The 27,170-nt window shown below is 39.8% G+C and overlaps 1 protein-coding gene across 2 annotated transcripts in view; it reads right to left on the bottom strand.

Moving 5' to 3' along the window:
- Nucleotides 1-1,367: 1,367 nt before the first annotated feature.
- The window catches only part of SOCS5 (suppressor of cytokine signaling 5), a 33,395-nt gene continuing 7,592 nt past the window's right edge, over nt 1,368-27,170 (bottom strand). For both annotated transcript variants that reach the window (XM_065679472.1, XM_065679473.1), the window contains exons 2-3: nt 8,188-8,279; nt 1,368-5,771 (exon numbers count right to left, since the gene is read on the bottom strand). In XM_065679472.1, the coding sequence (XP_065535544.1) occupies nt 4,149-5,759 (1,611 nt within the window). In that variant the 5' untranslated portion in view covers nt 5,760-5,771; nt 8,188-8,279 and the 3' untranslated portion in view covers nt 1,368-4,148. The remainder of the gene's footprint in view (nt 5,772-8,187; nt 8,280-27,170) is intronic.

The following is a 27,170-nucleotide window of genomic DNA, read 5'->3' on the forward strand; positions in this document are numbered from 1 at the left end:
GCAACTCTGCAGCAGTGACAAGCTTTAAAGTATTCTGCAAACATTTTGGCTAGTTGATGGAGAGTAGAGTAAACCTGTTCTGCATCAGATAAATTCAGAAACTTTGCTTGTTTCCAAGTAGTGCAGAACCTTAAAGTTAAATACAGACTTAAGGATGAGAGCGAGTGCCAGGATGACATCTAGCAAAGGCTTAAATTCATCTTGTCAAATAAACACACGGACAGGTCTAAGACTGCATGCTTCCGATTTAAAGACCATTAATTTGTGAATAACAAATCTTCAAATACACAAAATTCAAAGGACATAAAATGCAAACCACAGCTTTATAACTTACTTTCTTAAATGAAGATTACTACTGACAAGTAATACCTGGACAAATGTCTACTCTTTATTTTCAGGAGAGTTATGCCTTTAAAGCTGATAACGTATCCCAGACCATAGACCCTCATGTACAGGTAAAATACAGTATAGTTACATCTCTCCATGGGGACATAAAGATCGATTTCTAAAACCATTTAGATTTAATGTCCTCATTTTTTTAACTGCAGTTGTTCTACAAACAATGAACCAGTCACGCTGTATGTCAGTGCATTACGGATAGTTTTACTTACACAGTAGTTTGCCAATGCTAGACAGCATGTTATATGGAAATTGTAATTTCCATATGTTGGTAAGCTGGTGCTGCTGCCAACCTTCAAAAATATAACGACGTGTGTATTTTTAAGGAACAAAAACATAAAATTGTGCTGAGTATTTCAAGATCTTAATTCATACATAGTACCCCCAACATCCCCCGTTCTTTTCCAGTCTGGTCAAAGATCTTCGTAAGACTCTCTGCAAAAGAGTCCTACTGAGTAAGCCCTTTCTATAGCATTTCCTGCAGAAAGGGCAATCACCTTGACAGAGCATTTTGCAAGACTGAGTCTCAAATACTTATCTGTCATGTAGCCAAATCAGATTAGAATCATGCTACCATACCTTATTACATTGAATCGTATCAGTGGTTTGCGCACATCTTTGAAGATGACATGTATAGCATATTCTAAATGAAACCAGAAGGTTAAGATATACTCCTCAAACAGAAAGCAGGAATTGCATTCTCAACATACCAACGTTTTAGTGCCTTTAGAACCGAAAATGTACTCATTACTGCAACTCGAGTAGTCAACGCTCAGGCCTACTATAATTTAAAACATGATGATTTTTAGCATAACCACACTTGCAAGTTATTCTGTATATTTCAGTGAAGCAAAGCTTTAAAGAAGTTGTAAAGAAACAGATCATACATTTTTCTGTGTGCTTTAAGGGAGCAATAAATCCTCTCCATAAAGATTATTTACACAAATGCAAGAGCAAACTTTCCGAGATAAGGGTTTGGGGTTTTTATTTCTTTTTTTTTTTCTCCAAAGATTTCACCACATGATAAAAAAATGAAATGAACGTGTATTCCTGACCACATTGATAATGTCACAGCTAGAATCTCATCAGTTACTTTATGACAAGGAACTGCAATGGGTGTAAACAAAAAAACAGGTCCCCACATTGGGACAAAGCTTGGTTGCAGGCTGACTGCACGATAGTAATATTGAAAGCAAGATTTAAAGTAAACTCGTCTGGAATTCAGATCCAACTGAGGGAACAGTGAAAACGACACAGTGAAGGTACACTTAGGTGCAATTTCATGCTGGTGACTTTGTTTTTCTGCTTTTTATGCTTCGAGCAGATTTGAAACCAGGAGTTGCATATCCAATGACACACACAATTCAAAACTTAAGTGACCATTAGCACATTTGCACACGTACTTACATAAACTTGGTATTTACACACTCTAAACAAAGTTCCATTGTAACAGTTTAAGTCTTTTTAACACATGAAAGATAAGCTACTACAAAGAATGCATAACGGGATCACAGATTTTCCACAAGCATATAAACACATGTTTTAAAGTGCTTTCTGGGTGCTTCAGATTAACCCCTTGCAGTATGAGCTTCCATGTAGTGCTGTTCCAGTCATTACAAAAAATTACTTAAATCATTCTCCTACAGGTGCATTGTGAGTTCAAGGAAAACGATGACACCACTGATGTAAAGGTTTTAAGCTCTACCAACATAAATGTACACATTAAGTTCAGATGAAGCTGTCAAACATACTTTGGTTTATCATAGCGTGGGATAAATATCTGATAGAACAGAAATTGCACCTCTCCACTCTTTTTACTAAAAAACAAAAAGACCCCGACATAAATTGACAGTATTCTTTGGTAAAAACAGGACATTTGGCCAGTTTGCACATACATCTATTTATTAAAATAGTCTAAAAGTGAACAAATGCCACTGCTGTACTGTCAATTTACAGGAATAACCATTCCTTATGCAGTGGGGAGTATCAAAACATTAAGTTTAGCAGTTAGCCAATATAAGAAGCTGAAACACCTTCAGCAACCATTAGAGGGGATCGATAAAGTTTTAGAATACTTTCTGCTCAACATTTACCCTTTACCTTACAAAAACCTGCAAAATGCTCTATGCCTGCAGACACGTCCGTTACTTTGCAGTGACTACAGAAACAGTATTGAAGGGTGTACACCACCAGGTTTCTGATAAGCAAGTAACAAAACCCGGGACTACGGTGTGCTGACTAACCAGTCTTCAGCTGCACAGTGATTGTGCGTTACCTATACTAAGTACTAAGAAAAGCCTATTAAAAATTCAGTTAACTGCTACAAGATACGTGAATATATAAAAACAGAGCAGATATACAAGTATAACACTGAACATACTGTACTTTATTAGCACAAAAAGCCAGAACAAGGCACAGCAAGCAGAAAAATACATCAAGAGAAGGGTTAGTGTAGCATACAAGAATAATGTTTATTGTACTTGCAGCCAAAATGTTCCCTACCTCGCATAGGTCACTGCCATAGAGAAGTAAGTAATAACACACTGTAGCAGCTGGTAAAGAAACTAGGGAGCACTCAGAATTGGTACAAAACATGAAACAGGGGTCAGGGCATTCCGATAAAATTTTAGTGCAAAACCATCCAAGACAGAACTATTTTCAGTTCCATCTCCAATTAAATAAGCAAACAGAACTTAGAATCTTGTTTCTAAGTGATCTGTTGAAACTATCATCAGTGCATATTACTTTTAAGGTATTTTTAAAAGCGCAAATGGAAAGATATTTACAAATAAAGTGTAACACTACCTTTGAAACCTGACATTTATTTCAGATATGTCAGATTTTGTGTTCTGGTTATAATAACTCAACCACTTGTAATTTTCTCCATAAAAAATATCAGACTACTTTAAATAATTAAACATTATTTTTCTCTTCACTATTACCTTCCATTGTCAGTTACTTGCAGTCAGGCCACCAAATTCTGGTTTAGGAAAAAACACCACCTTTTGTTCCATGGCAATAATCTAACCCCCTGTCCTGTCACTGAATCAGTAATTCACACTGGAAGGTACTTAACTGTCCAAAGACAGTATTACTTTTGCTAACAATGCCACTTAAATCTCCAAGTGTTTAAAATAGAATTACAGTACTGAGCAGGCATATTCAAGTCTTAATGATTAGGAAACCTTATACACTGAGAAATGTATGATTCATCTGTTAGCATGAAAGCACCATTAACTCTTAATGGACTGCTTCTAATGAACTGCTCTTCATTAAAGGAAAATAGTCTTAATTCGCTAGTATTTGGGAACTTGTTTGTGAGCTAAATCAGTACTTTGAGTAGTGGAGAGCTTTCAAGAAGATAACTTTATAAAAATATTTCAAATATTAGCAAAAAATGCTCCTCTACTAAAGCCTTTCTTAGCATTACATGAACGCCCCATGGAAAATGCCTCATAGTTTCTTCATCCAATTACTACAGCTCTAAAAGGGAAACAAAAATATTTAGAAATTAGCAAAAATATTTTCATTAGGCCTTAATGAAAAACGTGCAGAATTGTGTCTGCTTATTGTTTCCAAGAGGCATCACAACTTAGTCTGATTAACAGCAGGCAGCATCTGACAGGATACTAACACTCAGCTTAAATAGGATATTGCAGAAAAGCTAGACGGTGTTGGTGCGCTTGCTGCAGTTAAACTGTAACACACACGAAAAAAAGCATATTCTAGAAGCTTATTCTGATTTCTTTTTACTTTGATTTTATAGGTTCCCGCTCCAGCCATCGCACCCTGACTTTTTGTTTATAGTGATACTCCTTGAGAAAGTCTTGCAACATTGAGGGTAGAGGAAGGTCATCAATTCCATCATACGTAGTGCACCTGCAGATTACTGCCCGGCAGATATACTGCAGACTAAAGGGGAAAGTCCTGTTCAGAGATACAGTAAGTAATGGTTCAAAGAACATGCAAGAGCTAGGGTCTTTGTAGTGTTCCAGAAGCCCTGTAACCGTGGAGGAGTGAAACACACAGGGATCGTGGGCATCAAAACTAAAGTTGTGATTCCACTGCTCAATGCGTGCGTGTAGCGATCGGTTGTAACGACGGAAGCTCACAGAGAAGAGGTAGTCCTCTTGCGCAGAATCCCTGAGCAAAAAAGTGCCTTCGGGTTTACCCTCCAGAAGTGCTTCTGCTTCATAGCGGTCCATCACACCCCAGTAACATGGGTTACCTGTGATCTGAAGTAAGTCTGGCACAAGGCAATGGATGTAGTCGATTTGAGTGTGCACTTTCCAAGCCCCCTGCCTACTGATATGGCCGTGGCCCTCTCCAGACATCTGTCGCTGCTTCTGCCTGCGTGACTGCAGGCAGAGCGTCGTTGTGTCCTCTTCAGAGTCACAGTTCCCTGGAGGTGTGAGGTTTTTGTCCCCGGTCAGCTCAGTCATACCAGGGGCTAACTTTGGTCCCAGTTTATACAATGGATTAACCTGTGCTGTAGCTTCAAAAGTATGTATTTGGGCATTGGGAGGGGGATCAACCCCTTCTTCAATACTAAGTCTACGTCTCTCTCTGAGCCTGTCTTCTTCGTCTTCTGTGGAAACCAAGGAAGGATCAAATGTGTCAAAAAAAGTTGAATGAGGACTCACAGGAGCTGTGTGTTGTTTAATCAGATGCCACTTCTGAGCCAGATCCGAGCCTGCAGGAAAAGGGCATTTCTCAAGCATTAGTTCAGAGAGATGGATCTTTCTTTTGTTGGAAAACAGAGGTTTGGACTGCTTGCTGTAAGTTCTCATGGGAAAACACAGCCCAACGGTATCCTGCAGACGCTGTCGCAGAGAACGGCTACCTACCGTCCTGCTTGACACTGCATCCATATCATGGACAGAGCTCACCCCGTACCTTCTCTCCCTCCTCTGCAAACCACTTCGTGTTCTACCAATTCTTTTTTCAGTATCCAAGGAGCTCTGGGTTTTGGTAGAGCAGGAATGCTTCTTCTTCCCACCCCAAGGGGCATGCCGAGAATAAGAGTCCCTTCGAGCAAGCCTAGCTCCCGTGGTGACACACGAATCATTCTCTTTCTCAATGCTTATTTCAACAATCTGAGGGATTTCTGTGACACAGTTTTGGTTCCGCCTTGCCGAATTCTTTGAAGGACTTAAACCTAATTGCAAAGCAATGTTTTCTCTCAAAGGGCTGCTGGGTTGTTGTTGAGCCAAATCAGTTATCTGGATAGCTTTCTCTTTAGCAGATGAGCAACTACTGGAGTTCACAACCGCATTTTCATTTTGGCTTCCACCCTCGTGACTGAAGAGATTCTGGCACCTGTATTTGAAATTGTTCCACATCTTTCCCACTTTATCCATGGATTATGTTATCTAAATTCAAGAGGAGAAGAAATATTAAAATAAAAATAGAGTTAAAAAAGGGGCTACACCTTCAGTTATCAATAAAGTTACAGGCACAAAATGACTGTCAATTGAAAACACTACATTTTAAGAAGTGCTCTATTGCTCATACGGTTATGTGGAAGTCTCACACATCACACCGTTCTGATAGTTAGAAAAATCCCATAAGAAAATGTTTAGGAAGTGACTAACATTTTATTTACAAGCAGGCCCTCCCCATTTTTAATATAGAACGTAGAGTTGTGTTTGAGGAACAGGAAATACACAGTCTGAAATTCTTCATTTTAGGAAGAATCTGTAAGTCACATGTAAAGTATGACTCCCTGATAAGCTTCCAATAAGCAGCAGCAAAACAAATCCTGAAAAAGAACTGTTCAAGACACTCCAAACCATGACAGCTGTTAGTGAAATCCAACAAGCACACTGCAAATGCCCAAATACATCATCTAAAAGCAAAAGCTCCAGCCACAGGTCAGATAAATTCCAAGCTATAACTGTCAAGATTATAAAAAATTGCACAAAAATTGAAATTAGGGGGGAAAAAAATAAAATTCAGCATTTCTAGATGAGGCAATTGCCAAAGACAAGGAAAAGCAATAAGGTATCAGCAGAATTGTAGAATTATAAAGTCTCTCATAAATTAAAGCCATACGTATGAAACACTTAAAAACAAAAAGAGGAACTGCCTGACTTTATTACTTAAGATATAAAAGAATGAAAGAGCTAAGGAGCTTTACTATCTTTAGTAAGAGCACTTAAAAAGAAACCAGCTTGCAGCAGAAACACAATGACAGTGAATCATGAAGATACAGTCAAAAGATAAAAACATTAGCAGTGCGTATTCTGCAACTACTTTAGAAAGAGAGTGTGGTAATTGGAACAAGACTGCCAAAAACTCAAGACTGCCCTAGGATAGAGAGAAACAGGCTAATTCTCTACTAAAAAAGTCAGGCAATGCCAAGCTAAATTAGATCTAATTAAGTTCTGAGAGAAGTGCTAAACTTAAAGGACTAAAACTTGCCATCTTATCTAATTTAACTCTTAAGGGAAACTGCTCTGTCCTTTGGAAACATTACTTCAAGGCAACATTCCTCTGTTCCTGCAGTTCTCTTCTGATCACAGCTACAAAGGGATCTGGAGCAGTGATTGAACACATTAGGTCTCATGAAATAATGTAGATAATAAGTAAGCAATGCTCTAGTGATCCAGTCTAGAAGTCCCTTAAGATAAAGCACAGCTGTAAACCCCTGACTTTATAGCAGAATCCACTGGGACTGAGGAAGAGTCAAAGGTACAGCTTACATCAGAATCATGGAAGGATAATGAATGTGAAACACCTAACTGTTACAGGAACAGAAAGGAAAAGGAACAAATGCTTTCTTCACCCACTCCTCAGATAATTCAGCAAACCCAGCAAGCAAGGCATCTACATCTAACTGTAAGGTATCTACATCTAACTGCATAAAGTAAAACCTTAAGATTTCAGTGTGGATGCAGGGAGGTGGCAAGGGGAAGCACGGAAAGCAGGCCTTAACAGTCTCTGGAGACTACTAGTACAAGTTAGCTAGAACATGATGCTAATGACAATATGAACAACACCTAAGTAGTTATTAAGGAGGGAGACACTTGCAGAGAAGTGTTACAGCTAAGAGATGCTGTAGAGCTCTGTGCACAGGTAAAAGTGTGTAAACAACTGAGCACAGAATGTCTTCCTGATTAAAAAAAAAACTGCCTATATTTGCTTTTTCTGGAGTAGTTTGGACCAAGTCAGGGGACTCTGGGAGTTCCAAAAGCAGCTGAACTAATGAACTCAGATCACATACAGATCTACAGGCACCATACAACCATGTATCCTGCTGTCAGAATAACTATAGCTGCTCGTGGTGTCTCAGAATATCCACTGACCAGGAGGCAGCTTATGCTTGCTAGTTACCAGACTGTCAACACAGTATATATATGATAGGCTTCTACCCACTTTTCTCTCAAGTTGTACATTTCTCTTCCTAGAGATGTTTAACAATGTTGGGAAAGGAGAATGAGAAAGAGAGAGTACAACACCTCCATTCTCTTGGGAAATCAGGCTAGAAGCAATACTCATCTTTGCAACAATGCGTTGGAATTACTTTTCTAACGAGTCACACACTGTTCAGTGGTGTCTTTCGTTCCAATACTGCTCATTATTGCTCTTCCTTTGCACTATTAGTCTAGAATGTCTTTAGACTGTTAGATGGGTGGGAAGATCTCTACACTTGTCCAGAAAGCTTCAAGAACAAAGGAAAAACAAACCCCCACCATACTGGCTTGACAGACTGTACTTTTCACAAGTTAAATTTAACAGTTTAACTACTTTTTGTCATACTCAAGAGAATATAGACATCCTTCTTACCCAGAAAAGCATACGAGTCACTGTATTTTATCTTCAGAATATACTTCAACATGAACCTGCTAGATTCCTTCTCTGAGTTCTGGACATGATTCCTACAAAGAGAAAAATGGCAAAATGGCACTTTCGTTAGTTGATAGAACATATTTCAATTTAGGCGTTTTCAATTAGTCACTGGTATCAAAGTGATATTTTACCTATTATATCTCAAATATGTGCGTGGAACTGCCTGCTTACTATATACTTTTAATGCAAACCAACATAAACAAAAAGCTTTAAAGAACTTAATTTCATCCATTAACAACATTTGTCAAGAGCCCAGAAGAGGATCCTCAAAAATGGAGCTTCTGAGCCCCAAAAGTGAAGCCACAGCACCTGGATCGTTGAGTGTGCCCACTGTGCCTGGCATTTCAGGCCTGTAAAAATGGATTCCCCACAGTTTGGTCACAAGTCCAAAGCCGTGGTTCCCAAGTTGTGATTGGCAGTGCTGTCAGATCACCTCATACTGCCTCTCCTCCTTGTTTCCAGCTGCTACATTACATCAAAAGGCAGCTAAAAATACACACTTTTCTAATATTACTTTTCCAGGTAAGCAACTGCTGTACTTGCCACAGGATGTTATAGGATTGTGCAGCAAGAGGCATATGAACCATGATTCTAAAAATGGGAAGGTGGAATACAAGACAAGTTCTTTATTAAAAGAATAGGTCAGCACTTCCCCAAAATAATCATCATTGTTTTTCAGAAATCCAAGAGGAGTCGAGTGATTTAATACGCTCGCACCACTGTCAGAAATCTAACAGAAACAGGACACAGGAGAGCAATTTTCTTCTCCACGCTACAGCCAAGCCTAGGACAGCATTAAGAGTTAACAGAAAACATTGGGAACTTATGTTAAAGCTTTACATGCAGAACAGGAAAACAATATTCAAATATGATGTATTTATTGGAATAAAAAAAAAAACCCTATGTGGTTGAGCAATCACTAGGTTATTATCCCCATGCAGAAAATCCAGGGTAATGTCAGAAAAATACTAAAGTTTCCATTCACCTCTGGAAGCACCGAAATCACCGAAACACTTTTAAAGTTAGGCCTCACTGCTAGTGAAAGATTCCATAGAAGTAACCTTTCCAGAGAGCAACAGAGTTACCAGGTCAAAATCTTAGTATAGAATGGAGATTCAAGCAAAAGTAAAATTCTTCCACAACTTCAACATTTACACCCATTTCTCCCCCCGACTCCCCATTATGTTCCTAGCAAGTCTACAAACACAAGACAGTAAAACCTACTATACCCGGTTCAGAGTAAGGTTTTAATGGAGCAAATAATGGTAAAGTTCCTAGAATAAGGACTATACAATTTTCAATAAAGCCTTCCTTAAAACATTAGATCATCCAGGCCTCTGAAGACATACCTGCATTCCAAACAAAACCAGTAATGCTGTTTTTCTGGGCACAGGTGACAAAGGGGCTGCACACTAACCCTTTAAGTCATTAAAAATACAAAAAGGACATGGAAGCTGATCTTGACACTTCATACTTCATGTACATTATTTTATACATCCCTATTATTCCCTTGTTCTGCTCAGGAACACGAGCAAGTCTGTGTATCACCTATCACATCAGCACTGCTAGCCAGCCAACACGGCCTGCTGGACAAAGTTGCCTGGTAGCTCCAGGAGGCAGTGGTTGCTTTGGAAACCCATCCCTCGCTAATGGAAAAAAGTTTCTTCAATTTGGGTGACTGTCTCAGTTAGACTAAAACTTGAGTCATTGGTAAAGTATTAATATTCAATCTAGTAATTTTACATTGATTTAAACTAATGTGCAACAGACGTGTGGTTTCACAGATTTCTTGTGGTACTGCTAAGGTTGACAGAATACTAATTACATCTGAACTGGCCCTAAAGTCATCCTGGTTTTACAAAGGAGCAATGCCAGTGGTTACTGCATCCAAAACAGGAAACAAATTTAATTCTACCAAAAATCTACAAAGTGAATTCACCAATTTGTAGGTTTTCTAAGAAAAAGAAATATTCCTAAACCAATCTTTTTTCAGCTAAAAATGATTTCTGTCTACTTTAAACTGGCATAAGTTACCTTAAAAAAACCCCAACTGGTAGTAAGCACTCTACAGGGATCACAGAAGCAATGAGCTGTAGTATCTTAACATTCTATCTCCATCTGCAGTAAATTTAAAGACATTCAAAGCCATGAGGTTTGCATGAATGTAGTCTGCACAGAGAAGCTACCAAAACCATTCGCATAATAAGATTTAAATAAAGAAAACAGTTACAACCTGTTTGCAATCCTGAAGTACCACATATTAATAGATTACTGTGCAAACCCAGACCATCCTTCCAGAAGTGTCAAGAGATCTAATCAGAGCTTTCTGCCTGCGACTTCCTAGGAGGAAAATTCAAAGCCAAGGCTGTGTTCTGTCCTAAAGCTACACTTGTTTTACTCTCTCAGTATTAGCCAATTTAAAAATCAGCTGATAAGGTAAACTACATTAAAAATATTAACTCCTAAAACGTACCATCTTCACAAAAGCTGCATCCCATATGATACCTTACAAACCAGGTATAGTATGCTTATTTAAAAGCCAAGCATCTATAAGATTCTTTAGTTTGATATATTCATATGATTATAGCTTCAAAACACTGAAAGATAACAAGGAAAAAACATCAAAAGAAAACAAAACCAGTCAAAAACCCCCAACCACCTGAAAAGAGAGGGAAAGAGAGGGGAGGGAGAAAAAAAAAATCAGTCTCTGCTCTTCAAACACTGTTTAGTTCAATGCTAGCATGAGCCTACACAGGCAAGCAGGCTAGCACACTCAGTGACATTGATGCACATCACCTTGGACCACAGAGGTAGAAGTGAAAGGAATGGAGGGAGTCTATGCTTCTATTTGGATTGTTCCTTACTTTACAATGATTCAATAAGAAGTGACAAGAGACTCTCTTATTAAAGACATTTGCTTCCCTTAAGGTATGCTTGCAGAAGAGGTTAATGCCCTATCTGCACATTGCCAAATGCCTGCTATAGGCTACTGCTCCTAGGGATGCACTAACAAAGCTGCTCACATAAGCACTCCTCAACCTTATTCAGTCAGAATGAATAAGGCTGGCAAACACCTACCCTTGAAAGTAACCCACTTGAGGGAGGAAGGAAGGAAGGAAGGGAAATACTAAGGATTACAAAGCAATTTCCTCCCTTCCAATACACATTCCAGAGATAATGAATTACTACTGTATACTAGAGACAGCTTTTGTTAAAAAAATAAGAATATGTTGGCTTATGTGGAACCATGCATTTTTCTGCACACGCACAAAAACGTGTTCACTGCGGACAGCTTGAACTGATTTGGAGGCTGGAAAGAAAAGGTGGCTGTTATTTCTTAACTAGTCAAAGGCCCAAGTGTCCCAAGTGTTCATGAAAGCCTCATTAGGGCAAAGTACTACTGGCTTTTTTTCCTATCAGTCTCTGATAACTTGCAAGTGCAGTTGTGTAGGGAGAAGAATCTGAAGGTCTGAACCCCCAGATCGAAACTCAAACCCGCCAAGATGTAAAGGACACCAAGCTGAATTCCAACAACACACAAAATTGGCCTAAGTCAGTACTGCAACCAAAAGAAATGGCGTCAGCCTCTTCCTGCCCACCTGCGCTGGTGCAGGAGGTGGTCTGCACACCATATGGCTGCTCAGTCAACCAGCTCAAGGAACTGATCCACACTGAAACGAATTCTCTCAAAAAGTCTTAATCATTTATTCCATCTGGTTTGACTTCTGTCTAAACATTCATGACAACTCAAGGGAGGACTGGGTGAGGAGGGACAAGCAGCAGCCAGGGCAAGAATGCTTCCTTCCACTGCAGCACCGGTTACTTATGCTCAAGATACGAAGACCTGAAACAGCTACTTTGAAGCGTACCATGTTAACCAGCTGTGGAGCTCTGACTGCAAACAGAGAGATTAGGACCTTATTTAAGCTGCTGCTTTGAGCATTCGTGTTGAAAGTTCAGCTGCTGAAAATGATTACTTCAAACCTAACATGCTGAGTTGGCTGGATGCGTCCTGCTAAAACAGAGGGAAAGCTACAGGTTTCAAGGACTTAAGCTGGCAGACTGTCAGCTCAAAGAAAAACAATGATATTTTGCCATTATTCCAACCTGAAAGTAAGAAGTAATCTTCTCCCCAGCCTTGGTGCAGATTCACAATGAGCAAGAAGCAGTCTTGGCTTGGATAGCTGATGCTCTGCCCATTTCTTTCTAAGTGGCCACACATTTGTGACAGCAGTTCAAAAATATCATTCCAAGATATTTCAAACAGTGGGATATATCCTTATAGCCCCTTGACTAGGCTCTGGAGTTCAAAAAGGACAATGTCAGGACTACATGCGTTCACAGGTTAGATTACAAAATACTGTGCAGCTGCTATCCATTTCTTTTTTGTTCAGAAAATCTAAAATCCCTGAAACAGAAAAAAAAAACCCACCAATGGAAGAACATAATGTGAACAACACTGACTCAAAAATGAGGCAGTTCTTTCCGAACTACTCTTTTTCCTGTACTTACACAAATATAGCGGATAATAATACAACCATCATGAACAAAGCATGTATTTCTAATTATAAGGATCACAGAACTACACACAGCAAGCATTACATTTCAGGTATTAATACAGAAATAATGCTATACAGATCTACTGAGAACTGTACATTCTGGTAGATAACCATGGTAGAATCTCTGCAAATTCAAGATAATGATGCATATTCTTTCCAAGTAAAGACACCCTTGAATCATCCAGGTAGTGTCCTGATGGCCACACACCATAACATAGTAAGCCACACAAGCAACATTAAACAGAAGCAGTCTCTTTTCAATTACCTCTACACATCATAAGCAGGCAACTCATAATTTCCCCTTAATGCTTGAAAAAGTAAAAGCAAAGGCATTAAGTTAGCAAAGTAAGGTGCCCACTATGGAAGAGATCTCTTGATGGGAAGTTCTTTACTGTGAGGGTGGTGAGGCACTGGAATGGGTTGCCCAGGGATGCTGTGAATGCTCCATCCCTGGAGGTGTTCAAGGCCAGGTTGGACAGAGCCTTGGGTGACATGGTTTAGTGTGAGGCGTCCCTGCCCATGGCAGGGGGGTTGGAACTGGATGATCTTGAGGTCCTTTCCAACCCTAACCATTCTATGATTCTATGAATCGCTGAAATAATGTTTCTGTACTTCTGTGCTTAACTCTCTTCAAACAAAAGCTGCCAATATACTCTTTTTAAACTCATGTGGGCAAAGTAAATGGTTCCAGTCAGCGTTCACATTAAGTAGGGCAGCCCTCTTGATGACCTCTGCAAAAGCTGCGAGTACTCTGGAAAACATTATGGAGCTCTCCCCTAGCAGGGCAGAATTTGTTTCTACTTTTAAGAACTCTAATGAAGCATATTCTTCTCTAGCAAGTTCTAAAATATAAAAAGTTCTCAAATTGATATAAAGAGTGATCCAACAGTTACATGCATGCAATTCTTGGGAGTTCTGAGTTAAGGAAAAGCATACCTTAATACCTAAACCTCACTAAAAGCAAAGGAAACTGGAAGCAAAGTTGAACAGATGAGTCAATTATATCCCTCCTAGACTAGCTCAGTAGAAACACCCAATTTCAGAGTATTTTGTAAACAGTGCATTTCATTCAGTTGCAAATTGGCTGTTTTGCAAACAAACAGTTCCTCTCTTTTGGGATCAATTTCTACTGTTTTAACAGTCTTATTCCTAGGGCTACATTTTTCAACACCTCTACGGCTGCCTAATGCTGCTCCCTCACCATAGTGCCTTTGCTCCCCGCTAGCTTACAAGCATCTCCTTTAGACACAGAACTCTTCTCAAGCACCCAGCTACTTCCCATGATCATCTTCTGTCTGACCAAGCAAAAGATCATATTCTTCAATACAAACCAGCTCGCTGCCACCTCTTAAAACTGGTAACAAACCTACTTATCTTTTACCTGTGGGTATGACCTTGCTACGATCCAAGTGCTCCAGTAATGTTAGCAGTGAACAAAAAATACAGATGCTACCCATAAAACCTCACTGGATTTTTTTTAATGTTCACCCAAAATGGCAAATTAATGATCTGAGCAACTCAGCGCATGAGATCTTGTTGTTTTTTTTTTTTTTTAAGTGCATATACCAGTATTTAGTCTTCAGGTTAACACTATTTAATTGCAGCTCCTAAGAACACACGGCTTAGGCTGCTACTCTTTGGTTGTTGTGGTTCTAGGGACTTTTGAAGTTTCAGGTCCATTCCACTCAAATTTGAAGGAAGGGTGGCTTTTTAAATGTCTTGCAAATAGCTTGAATAACAATACTGCTTTTTCCTGTGTAGTCATCATTGTCAATATATCACTAGAGGTAGTGTTTCTCTTGGCAGCAAGATAAGTGACTTGAATTCGTTTAAAAATATGAAACATTTCATTGCAATTTATAGTTCAATGATATTAATGGATGACCTGTAAATTGGTCTAAATCCCTTGATGCCACTGTACTTCTAGAGAGAGATTAAGCTTCAAGCTACTGGGGAGGGTGGTTCCGCTACAGCCATGCTCTATACTAAGTAGAAGGTGGCCTGGGATGAATGGTAACCCCCAACTTACATTCTTCCATGCCAGAAGCTTGACAAGGAAGCTCTGTCACTACAGCACCACCGTCAATCTTCGACCAGTTTCTGTATAAAATGTGTTTTCATAGAAGCACATTTGAATAGCTGCAGAATGAGACCAGGGGACTTAACCTGCAAAGCACTTGGTGAGCAAGGAGTTAAAATCCTGCCTAAGACTACCCCACAGCTGCTATCAGCAGTCAGGCTTGTCAAGGGAGGCTCTGGGCTGTCTTAACAAGACTAATTGGCAGCAAGCACCTGGTTCCCTAGGCTGGGCCCCGGTAGGTAAAAGAATATAAACCCTGCAAAGACGGAGGAGAAGCAGCTGGAAGGCTTCCAGCAGGCCTAGCCTGTTTCATGTTTTCACTTTCATCCACAGGCAACTCCATCCTAAACCATACCCAGTTGGAGCTATCAAGAAACGCTTCCTGCAGCTTTCCAGCTGAAAGGAACCTGTGCTTTATGGTTGTGTACCTGCGAGCTTTGCCACTGAGTGCCCACCAGGCCTTGCTGCACAGGATCATGCTGCAGCACAGCCAACTGCAACATCAACACTATTATTAAACTGCAGCACAATTGGAATTTGGGTTTTCAAATGCCACCAAAAATTAGCTTAAAGGTATTATTGTAACTTTAAAATTACAGAGCAATATGCCAGAAAATCAAAACTAAGGCTGTCCTGGATATTCTGCATATTGGACATACAAAGCACATGCAGTGACAGCTTATGACACACAGCAAATTACAGTGCATCTTTGAAGAAAGGGAAGAAAGTAAAAAACCCAAACCAATTCTGGAAACTAGGTAGAAGTAAGCGGCACAAGGAACTCGAAGTGGGACTTCCAGAAGTATGAAAAGACACTTAGAACATGTTTTGACCTCTGCTAGGAATATCACAGAATCATGGAATAGTTAGGGTTGGAAAGGACCTTAAGATCATCCAGTTCCAACCCCCCTGCCATAGGCAGGGACACCTCACACTAAACCAACCCACCCAAGGCTCTGTCCAACCTGGCCTTGAACACTGCCAGGGATGGAGCACTCACAACTTCCCTGGGCAACCCATTCCAGTGCCTCACCACCCTAACAGGAAAGAATTTCCTCCTTATATCCAATCTAAACTTCCCCTGTTTAAGTTTGAACCCGTTACCCCTTGTCCTGTCACTAGAGTCCCTAATGAAGAGTCCCTCCCCAGCATCCCTATAGGCCCCCTTCAGGTACTGGAAGGCTGCTATGAGGTCTCCACGCAGCCTTCTCTTCTCCAGGCTGAACAGCCCCAACTTCCTCAGCCTCTCTTCATACGGGAGGTGCTCCGGTCCCTGATCATCCTCGTGGCCTCCTCTGGACTTGTTCCAACAGTTCCATGTCCTTTTTATGTTGAGGACACCCGAACCACACACAGTACTCCAAGTGAGGTCTCACGAGAGCAGAGTAGAGGGGCAGGATCACCTCCCTGAATAGGAGATTCATGATTTCAGCAAATCTGAAGCTTCCTGAAATTCCACTCTTTGGTTTTTGCAATATTAAAACTCCAGTGAAAACAATTTACAGCATCAGCCTTGCAGGTTTAGTCCCTGAGGTAGGGAATTTTTTCTTAGGAGTAAGGGGAAAAAAAAAATATCAGTTTGTTAGCTTAGCAGAGTTTTACATTATTGAATCAACAAGTGTCTAATTATCCATACACACACAAGAACATACATAAAATAAATGCATCAATATACTTCAGTGTTTTTTTTCCTTCCAGATTTTTATTTAAGACAGTTTAAGTATAAATACTGAAAAGAAAAAACTAGATTTCTTTAGAGCAAAGCATTCAGCTGAGACTTCATGCCTCTGCCAAGTTCCACATTTTAGGTGGTTTACTTTTAGCTTGCTAGTCAAGAATTCCAACAATGTACAGTAGCGTGAATATTTCCATAACTTAAGTGCAGATTTAGAAGTGTTAAAAGGCAAAGTCAGACACAGTCTCTGTATGACATGTCAATCAATAAGCGTTAATGCAGAATTATGGCGTTTGTGAAAACTAGGGATGGCGATGGAAACACTTGATAGTCAAACTACTGGTGTCCCTAAGAGCCATGCAGTGCGGCACTTCAGTTTTAATTGAACACCTTACGTAAACAATTGCACAATACCTTTAGCTGATAGTGATGTTGAACAGGGCTAATACAAAGATCCATTAGCAATCTTTAAGAAGAAAATGAGATTGTAAATTGCTAAGTTTAGAGTTACTGCTTTAACAATAACAGAAAATGTTTCCTACAGTAACAGCACAGAACAGATCCAGCTCTTTGCAATACCTGCTCTCCTTCTGTATTCTGCACCTTTACACAAACAAGGCTAATGAGTAAATTTAGAGTCTTGGTCTATACTCATGAGTGGAAGGTGTCCGTGCCCATCTGGAAACGGATAACTTTTAAGGTCCCTTTCAACCCAAACCATTCAATGATCCTACAAGTTGAATGAATGCTTTTTCTAGCAAAGGAGCATCTGTGTGTGTTAAGTGACCGAGCCCCCACAGGATGAGAACTTTATAACAAAAAATGTGTTTGGTTAATTCCTAAATTCTGAAAATAAAATAGATAAATGCTCTGCCTTTTGAGGTCATCCACCTAATCCAACAGCTGCCTCCAGAGTCACTAAGGATTGTTGCACCAACTAGCCATAGACCAATAACACACTGCTTAGCAAATGTCTTATTAATGCCAAATAATCAACAGAAAAATGGCTTACCTAAAAAAGGCAACTCACTACCTGCAATACCATTCTAATAGCCACCCCCCAACAGCTCATGCAGTATTGTAAAGTCACCAAGTATCTAAGGGCTCCTATCTGATACAGGTAAATATAAGTTATATGCTGCAGGAATTAGAAAAATTGATCTTTACAACAGCAGTACCAGCTGCACAAGACTAACAAAACTCACTATCCTCTGTCGTCCTTCATCGGATGTATGAAAGCAGAAATCCAGTTGTAGGAATAGTTTAGGAGACTGTGCTTCATGCACAAAGTTTGCAGCACCACAGGAAACTGAGAAAAGAAAGCTAGATCAGACAATTACTGGATGCTGAACATATCACAGAGGGGGTATTAAAATTAAAAACAACGCAACACCAAAACCAACCAAATCAAAAAACCACAGAAAACCAAACAAACCACAAACACAAAGTGACTGATTGATGCTATTTCACCATTATCAGCTTGAGATCATAATTTACCATCCCCTGCATGAAAGGAACAGAAAAGTATAGGTCTTCCTAGGTTATATCTCAAACAGAATTTAGCCATAGCCAGGGCACACTAAGGGTGATAGTCCATGATAACTAAGCTACTATTGCTTTTCTGCTAATCAAAGGGATATTCCCTGCTTCGCTCCCATCCCTTTGCATCACTTCCAACATTTATCTGACCTCTACTTTCACTATGAGCTAATTAATGGAAGCACGAGACAGACCAACAAGCCCTTGCTAGGAAAAAGAAGCCAGAAGAAACAAGTGACAGCATGAGCGCAGGAGAAGCTCCAGGAGAGAAAAGGAGAAAACCCATCTCTCCCAGCAGCAGTGAGGTGTTAACAGGGGTTTAGCCATTTCTATAAAATCCCACTCCTTAATGTTAAGCCACACTTTCCTTACACCAGGGAACACACTTTATTAAAAATTAGAATGAAGTCATAATTGTGCAGCAAAAAGATAAAATGAAGCCTTGAGACTAAGACTCACCTAGAAAAATACTGTACGTTTCGGATGATACAGGAGCCATACCACTATTAACAGGAAAATCTATCAACATAGAAATCCAGGAACTATTCCTCTTCATTTTTCACAAAAGACAGTTCAACTGTTACTTAAAATGCCAGACAATCTACATAAACATTTTCAAGATGACAAGGACAACCTGTTCAATAAATGACTTCAGGAAGCTATAATCCTTTAGCATCCTCCACGTCAAAGTAGTATTTCTACATCAAGAATCAAATTCAAGTTTCCTCAATTTATCATCAGGAGACGTGGCAGTTTCCACATCTAGTACTGTCACGCAGAGGCCAGAAGTTCCTGATGGAAAACATGCCTGGTGATCACAAGAATGATGATTCCAAATTCTCATTCATAGACAAAAACGAAGACATTTTCTCGAGACGCTGATGATTAGCCACAGCTTGAGTACCCCCAAAACCATTAAAGCTGAAGGGGCTGAATAACTGCACGTTATACAGGGCAACATCAAAATCTTCTGCTATAGACTGGCAGGTAGAGAAAGGAGGGGAAACTAAAGAATACTGTCTAGTGTTTGAGGGTATATAACATGGCAAATTTCTGATAGTACTGCCTCAGTGGTACATAGGCATACAGAATTAACCCGCAGGTAACTTTAAATCCATCCTGACTCAAAGAAAACTTAACATTTACTTTCACAACAGTTATGACAAGCAGCCAGACTAGAACACCTTTCACCAAAATCTGTCCGTTCTCTCCTAGACTGAATGGAGGAAAAAGAAGGAACTCCTGCTCAACCTGGTACTAACTTCTTGTGAAGTTCACACTGCCATAGTGGGCACAGCTGCTAGTTCAGAGGAAGGACAACAAAAAACAGTAACGGTTCTCTCACCCAACTTCAAGTGTCTACATAACGGATTTTGCTAGAAGAGAAATGCACTTACAAAAGAATACTTTAAACTGTACAGTGTCAACAGGCAAGACCATCTTTCTTACAGCTTGAACTATCCACCTCCAAAGCAGAAGAGACATTCAGCATACTTGGTGGCCTTAAAGTCTGCTTCCCAACAACAGGAATATGCCTCTGAAAATGTGTCCTTTTTTTTTGATAATTTGTATTTTATGATCATCTAATGCTTCCCTTTATTAGATCACACTCAGTGGCTGCCTTTAGCTTCCCAGTTTGATCAGAATTTGATAGGCCAGGTAGCTACCTAAAATAGCTCTTCAAAGCTGAAGTTGTTGTAGGAAAAGCATCCAACAGAGCTTGTATTTTGACTGTCTAATAGTAAAAAACCCAACAACCACACCACCACCTCATCTTACAAATTCAGGAAGTGTGGACTTCGTGCGGTATCTCTGCTCTCCTTACAGAAGTACAGCCAAATGTGGACCAGTTTGGAGCTCCCAAAATTAAAAAAAAAACCAAAAAATTTTAGGTTCATTGTCTCAGAAGTCTTTCCAGATTTTATCTGTTAAGGTCTCTAAAGAATCAGATTGAGCTTTTTTGGATGACCGTCACGGCAATCAGCACTGACCAAACGTGTATACCCTACTCCTACAAAGTGATTGAGCATGCTCCCTACAATCCACAGTTACACATTAGTATGATGAGTGGTATCCTCGTTACAAGTAACCTATCTGTTCACACACAGGCAAAGGCAAACTTTAGCCCAGTATGGATACCTCTAAAGAAAGTCTTGTCAAAGTCACACTCGAGTACAGGTGTTGGTAGGAGTCTGGAGGTACTGGGGAGCTGTTGGGACAGGAAGGGAGGAGGAATGAGTGCATGATTCCAGAGCTGATGTGTGTCAAGGCTGTCTGATGGAGATTTCCCACCTGGCTTCGTGCCATAAGACCCCATTCAGTCCCCTTATTAACTTGGGACAATTGTGTTCCCAGACTCTGCACAGCTTACTTAAGTCCAGAGACATACTTGAAAGAAAGGTCCTGCTAAGCACAGGGAGTGCAGGCAGTCTCCAGGGAATTCCACAAAGAAATGTTGCCATGTCTAGGCCACAAATATTCAAATTCTAAGAGAACTGGCTCAATTTTGGCAGATTTTCATGTAAAACTAGAACATGACAGCTCAGCCAGAGGCCACCCACCAACAAATGTCAAGTAGATGTTCCAGTTCAGAGGTGCATTACAGTATTTCAAAGAAGAAATTGACATAAAAAAAAAATGGCAGAGATTTATTATAGTTTTACTTCTGAAAACAGATGAGGCATTTTGGCTGAAAGCTTTAAACAAAATTAAACACAAGGCAAAGAAATGGCATAAAGTATTTCAGTCTGGAAGACTGAAGTCCAGAAAGTTATAACCAGCGGCGTACAATATCTCTTCAAAATTGTCTAACACCTCCTATTATCTGTGGCAGAGATGAAGGAAGAGCACCAGTGGGAACAATGACTCATGTGTGAACTCCCAGTGTCACTTACTCAGCAATGCACTTCACTATAGAAGTTTACAGCTGTGCAGCAAAACAGGACACTTTGTCAATGACAAAGAGTCATGGCTATTCAAATTGTCCACTAAGAGTTTGCAAGCTGACGGGTGAACAACTAGACACTGTCGGGATTGTGTAATGGCCAATGTCAGGTTCAGTGACATGACAGAGCAAGATGATCCAGCAAGCACAAATAAAATATAAAGCTCACCTTACTAAACATTTCAGCTATTTGTCTGCTCATCGAGATCACGTACCATTAACACTCTGCCATCTTGTTTTCTCCAGAAAACATTTTATGCAAGGCAAATCAGAGTGATCTTTGCAAACCTCAGAGGCATTATATGCAACTGCAAGACTTCAGAGCCTTCATCTTGTACAAGGGTATACTCCATCCTGAGAGTACAGAGTAGAGGCAGTGAACTAGAAAGTGAAGCAATACAGACATATACTGTAGTCAATACTCTCTTAAGTCATTGCTTAAAATAAGGGCCTTCTAGGCCCACAGTAAGCAGGAACTACAGTCTACGAGGACCAGGTAAGGCACCTCAAAGACTCTGAAGAGGAAAAAAAACACCACTTCAACAGTAAGAAAACACAATGACCAGAAGAAGTTTTTCTTCACTCTTCTGGACATTCCATTTAACCTCCACTCACACATAAACAAAACCAGAAAGAGCTCTTTACATCCAGTTACCATTGCTCAACTTCCACCACAGGCAATTTGAAGCATCATAAAGCAACACTACACGCAGCCAGCCTAGTTTTGGAATACCTTTCAATATAGCCACACCTGGTCCAAAGTTATACCTTTGTCTAAACACCTTTGTCGGGTTGGTTTGGTTTTTGTTTGTTTGGGGTTTTGTTTATTTTGGGGTTTTTGTTTGTTTTTGTGAGGTTTTTTGTTTGGATTGAGGTTTTGTTTGTTTCTTTACAGAATAGACTTTAAGTATTATATTATATAGCATTATATCTTATAGCATATAGTCTACTCTAGACTTTATAGAATAGACTTTTAGTTGGAAGGAACTGTCAATGATCATCTAGCCCATCTGCCTGACCAATTCAGGGCTTACCAAAAGTTACAGCATGTTATTAAGGGCATTGTCCAAATGTCTCTTAAGCAGTGACAGGCTTGCAGCATTAGCCACTTCCCTAGGAAGCCTCTTTGTGTTTGACCACCCTCTCAGTAAAGAAATGCTTCCTAATGCCCAGCTGAATCCTCCCCTGGCAGAACTCTGCGCCGTTCCCATGCATCCTGTCACTGGATAACAGGGAGACAAGATCGGCACCTCCCTCTCCAATTCTTCTCAGGAAGCTGTAGAGACCAATGAGGTTGCCCGTCAGTCTCCTTTTCTCCAAACTAGACAAGCCTAAAGTCCTCAACCGCTCCTCATAGGACACTCCTGTCAGCCCTTTCACCAGTTTTGTTGCCTCCTATGGACACAGTCAAGGACTTCACCATGTTCCCCCAACAGATTTCCATGGTCATATGTTCTTTCGACCCAAGGAGAGGGAAGAAAGATGCAAAAGCAGCAATAATTCCTTTAACAGCACCATATGTTGGCACCACATAACAGCCCTGGGATCACATGCAAGCTTGGTATCACCACCACCAGCAGTTGTGCTACTGTGGACACACTGCAAGATTCAGCTCTGCAGATTACACACACACAGAACTTGGTTTCACCTCCTTCTCCTCCCTCACTTTATAACACATGCCTTTGCTGCTGCTCCTCACAAAGTTCAACTCTATGTTCTTTCTGTGCACTCCCATACAACAACCAAAGTACATGCACACACAGTTCACTCCTATCTACTTACTTCCTGGATGTGTAGGATAAGTAAGCTGGCAAAGCCTTTTCAGCAGCAATTTTCTACATGCATTTATTTGAGCCCCAGGCTTAGCTCCTGCATTGAGGCATTAACTGCCTATGCTGCCTGAAATGCTGAAGTACAATCACTTTCCATTAGAGCTAAACACATGGTTCAACTCCAAAGTTAGTAAAAAGATTATAAAATACACATACAAAGCTAAATGAGTAGGAAACAAGGATCAGAAGCACTGGATTCATCTAAGCTTAAGGGATTTGCAAATGTTGCTGTATCGGGAGGCCTACCTAGTAAGATTTTGTAACAGGTAGCTGTGCACACTGATACTCTTTTCCCCATTTGGCTTCCATCACTGTCCCAAATTGAAGCCCGGATTTTTTTCCAACAAAGGTGTATCTAGCACCACCATAACTCCTACTACACAAACCATGGGTTTGACAGCATGGTAATGACAGCTAAGGTCAAGACTATTTCTCCACGCCAATACTAAACTCAGTTGAGTTTGTGAAGTATTTCTTGATCACTCCTTTTACCAGCACTATGGTGGTTTTATAAAATAGAAGTACACACTGAGCATTAGGAATATATCTCTAATAAGTCTCAAAAACCAATAGTCTGTTATATTTATGCAATAATACATAGTTCATTAACTATACTCCAAACAAGGTTCCAGTCCCTGCATCATAGGATTCCACAACAGTAATGTGGAGACACTGACCCCTGCCAAATATCTTTATGTACATTTTTCTCTAGTTCTGACTGTTTTCCTCCAGAATCAACTTGATCAGATGTATTCACAAATTATCTTCCTGTTTTCATTCTACTTCATTGGAGAGCAGGTTTTCTACATACAAACACTGGTTTGTAAACAGCCTACCAAGTGCTGTGCAATCCATGTGAAAAGACATGCAGTATCACGATGTAATTCCATCCAGAGGTAGCTGCAAGAATAAAACTCATATTCATTGCAAATCCTGAGCCAAATAAGAGTGTTCTTTGTCACTGTGAAGACAACTTACAGTGATTAATGACAGAACTAAATATCCTTCAGAGGAGAGGCATCAGCTCAATACTATCACACACTATTCAATGACTTAAGTACATCATCCGGCTGCCACAGAGCACCACTCCTGCCTCCTCAGCCCCTCCAGGACACCAAAGGAACATGCATAAGCTAGCAAGGCAGAAGAGAAGAGATTCTGTTAGTCACGTCATCCATGATGCCAGCATATTCTTAAATCAACAACTGCTAAATTACTGTCTTCTCCAAACTCAGCATGACTTGAAAAAAGACAGGGTGCCATGCTGAACCCAGGACACATGCTTTAGAGGCGCCAGCCCCACTGTTGGCAGGAAGCTTGGAGGCAGTAGGCTTTAAAGATGCCTTGACATCAACTTGCTGCAAAAACTGATGAGCTTCCGCAGAACTGCTATCTGTTTTACGAGTAAGCTGTACCCCAATAACTTTCTCACTAAATTAAATCAGTTTTATACTTCCTTAAGCAACAGCTCACAGTAGATCTACAAATTGCCTAGGAAACAGTTTTGAAAACCTTACTAGCACCTACTCCTATGTTTGCCTTTGGCAGAGAAAAGGTTTTGACTCATTTTTATGTTCAATTAATCCACAGTCACATTCTACACAGACTGCTGGAAAAACTCAACTTGCTGGAAATGGTAACTAATTACTGACCCTCTTCAAGTCGGCCAACATTAAATTGCAAAGTAGATTTTTTGGCATTTGAGGTATAACTTAATGCTACAAAGAAAAGCAAGTCTGAGTGTAACAGAAGAAACCAAGCCCAACATTTGTGAGAACCCAGAAAATTAAATACAAGCAGCATATTTAACTTAAGCACAGGAAGGACTTGAGAACAGACCCTGAATAAGGCTAGCCTCTTTCTAGATCTATATTGTGTAACAAAAAGGGCAAAACTACTTCTTTGCACATCTTTGCTGTATCAAACTTTAGTCTGTCAAACAAAGCATTAATATTAAAAAAAAACATAATTTCATCAAATTTCATAGTAATGAACAAATAATAAGCCACAGTTGTATGGCATTTCATCTCCTACCTAACAATAGTCTCTTTTCTCCACAATTTTCAGGTTTGCTTTACTCATTCTTCTCTGTGATTATAAGGAAAGGAAAAAAAAACAGTTTTAGTGCCTCTGTATTTCTCAGGAAAACAGAAAACGCCACTGTGGGCATCCCATTAAGAAACTTGTGTGAAATTATACAGGCCTCTCTTGATGAAACTGGCAAACCAAGATTCTTTTCTCTTATGACAGGCTTGAAAGCAACTACAGGGATGACATATACTATATCTATGCATGGTTGAGGAATTAGTATGCCATGTTAACTTTACTAGCATTGAGGAGATTTGCTTTATAGAATCACAGGATGGTTTGGGCTGGAAGGGACCTTAAAGATCATCCAGTTCCCTGCCAGGGGCAGGGACACCTTCCACTAGACTAGGTTGCTCTAAGCCCTGTCCAACCTGGCCTTGAACATTGCCAGTGATGGGGCACTGTGTGGACTGAGTTCTGATGTAAAATTGATATATGTGAACTAAAGTTTAAAAAACTATTATAGAGTTTTTTGGGCTATGTAGATCTCTTGCAGGCTTTGTTTCTACTGCTGCAGTCAAAATAAGGGAGTTTTTTGCATAACTGAAACAAAAGACTATTTTATAAAATGGTAATTTTTGAGCCTATAAGCAAGAACTTACAGGACTAAGACTAAAGTCATTTCCATCTTGAGAATCATTTATGAAATAGATATAAGCTGGAAATCTTAATCTTATCCACTATCATCTATGATGCTCCGGGAGAGTATTTTCTACCCAAATAAACCAACTGTATTGCTCAAAACAGAGCTGTAAAGTTTCTCTGGAGCTCATTAGCAACAAGGATTTCCAAATGTCAGTTAAATATAGATAGCCTCAAAAAGACAACTGATGATACATTACTATGCTAATTTTTTCCATTCTTAAAATTCTTATCAAAACTACTTGTAAAAAAAAAAAAAAAAGCCAAAAAGCACTCAAGAAAGAAAAAAAGCTAACAGTGATCAGCAGATATGGGGAAGGGACAAATCAAACAACACAAAGCAGGGAGATTTCAAACTTTCAGACCCCTGCAGAGTTGACCCCTAGAAGCTGCCTTCTACACCTAGTGCTGGAAACAAGTGTAAGTTTAATTAACAAAAGGTCAGGTTTGCCTGAATTACATACATTTCTATGGTCCACTATAGAACAAAGTGTTTTCCCCACACCACATGCCATACTGAATCCAAGTCCAAACCTTAATCTAAAATGCAAGACGACTACTACTTTCTCAGACACAAATTACTCTGCTGGCCTGGACCTTAAGGCCCTAGCCTCACTTACTCTGTTCACAACTCTTAGACAAACATCAAAATAGGAAACTTGTTCAATGCAAGTGGTCACCAGTCCTCCACACAAGCCACTCTGAGCTATAGATGAGTGCAATGACTTGATAGTTTTGAATTTTAGTCACATTCCTTCTGACAAAAACATTGAAAATCCTTTAACAGATGCATCACTCCCAGAGGAGTCTGAGAGAACAAAACCATGTCATATGCATATAAGGACGAACAGTTCTACCGACAAAAATGCTAAATCCTCTAACAGATGCTTCAGACCCCAAGGAATTTGGGAGAACAAAACCATATCATCTGCACATGACAATTGACACTGGTCAACCCAGACTCATGAGGCAAAGCGGTTTTCTCCCTTCTTATAGCACAACTGTTTCAGCATTATAATAAGTAGAATTTCTGACAGGTTTCCAGATTTTTCTTTTTAGTTCCAGTAAAGGGAAACAGAAGATCAGCAGGTCAAGCTGAAAGAGTCCTTGTAGTTATTCAAATAAGTGTTGCTGAAATATAATGCAATGGGCGATAAGAATACCTCTATAATATAGATTACTGTGTGGATGTACTGAATTTGCAAACATTTTAACTGAAACATGAAAGCACCATAAGAGAAGTTATTTTGGAATTGTCATACTGGAGGACTAATTTCTAAGCTATCTTTATTATAATGAACAAAAGATCATTTTTATGCTTAAAGTGAGTAAATTAACAGGAATTAGGAAATCAGTATTTCCACATTTTTACCAGTGCACAATATGTTAACCTCCCAGAATGAAGATTTTTTTCCAAAAGTCCATGTCACACATTCTCTTCTAAAACCAACTAAGTCACCAAATGACCTCAACAACAACTGCTATGTTATAATCCAAGATGTGACATAACTTTGTTAATTGCCAAACCAGGCTATAAGCTAGTAACATGAGCAAATACAAA

The sequence above is a fragment of the Lathamus discolor genome, chromosome 5 (assembly GCF_037157495.1).
Source record: "Lathamus discolor isolate bLatDis1 chromosome 5, bLatDis1.hap1, whole genome shotgun sequence".
Taxonomy (NCBI): Eukaryota; Metazoa; Chordata; class Aves; order Psittaciformes; family Psittacidae; genus Lathamus; species Lathamus discolor.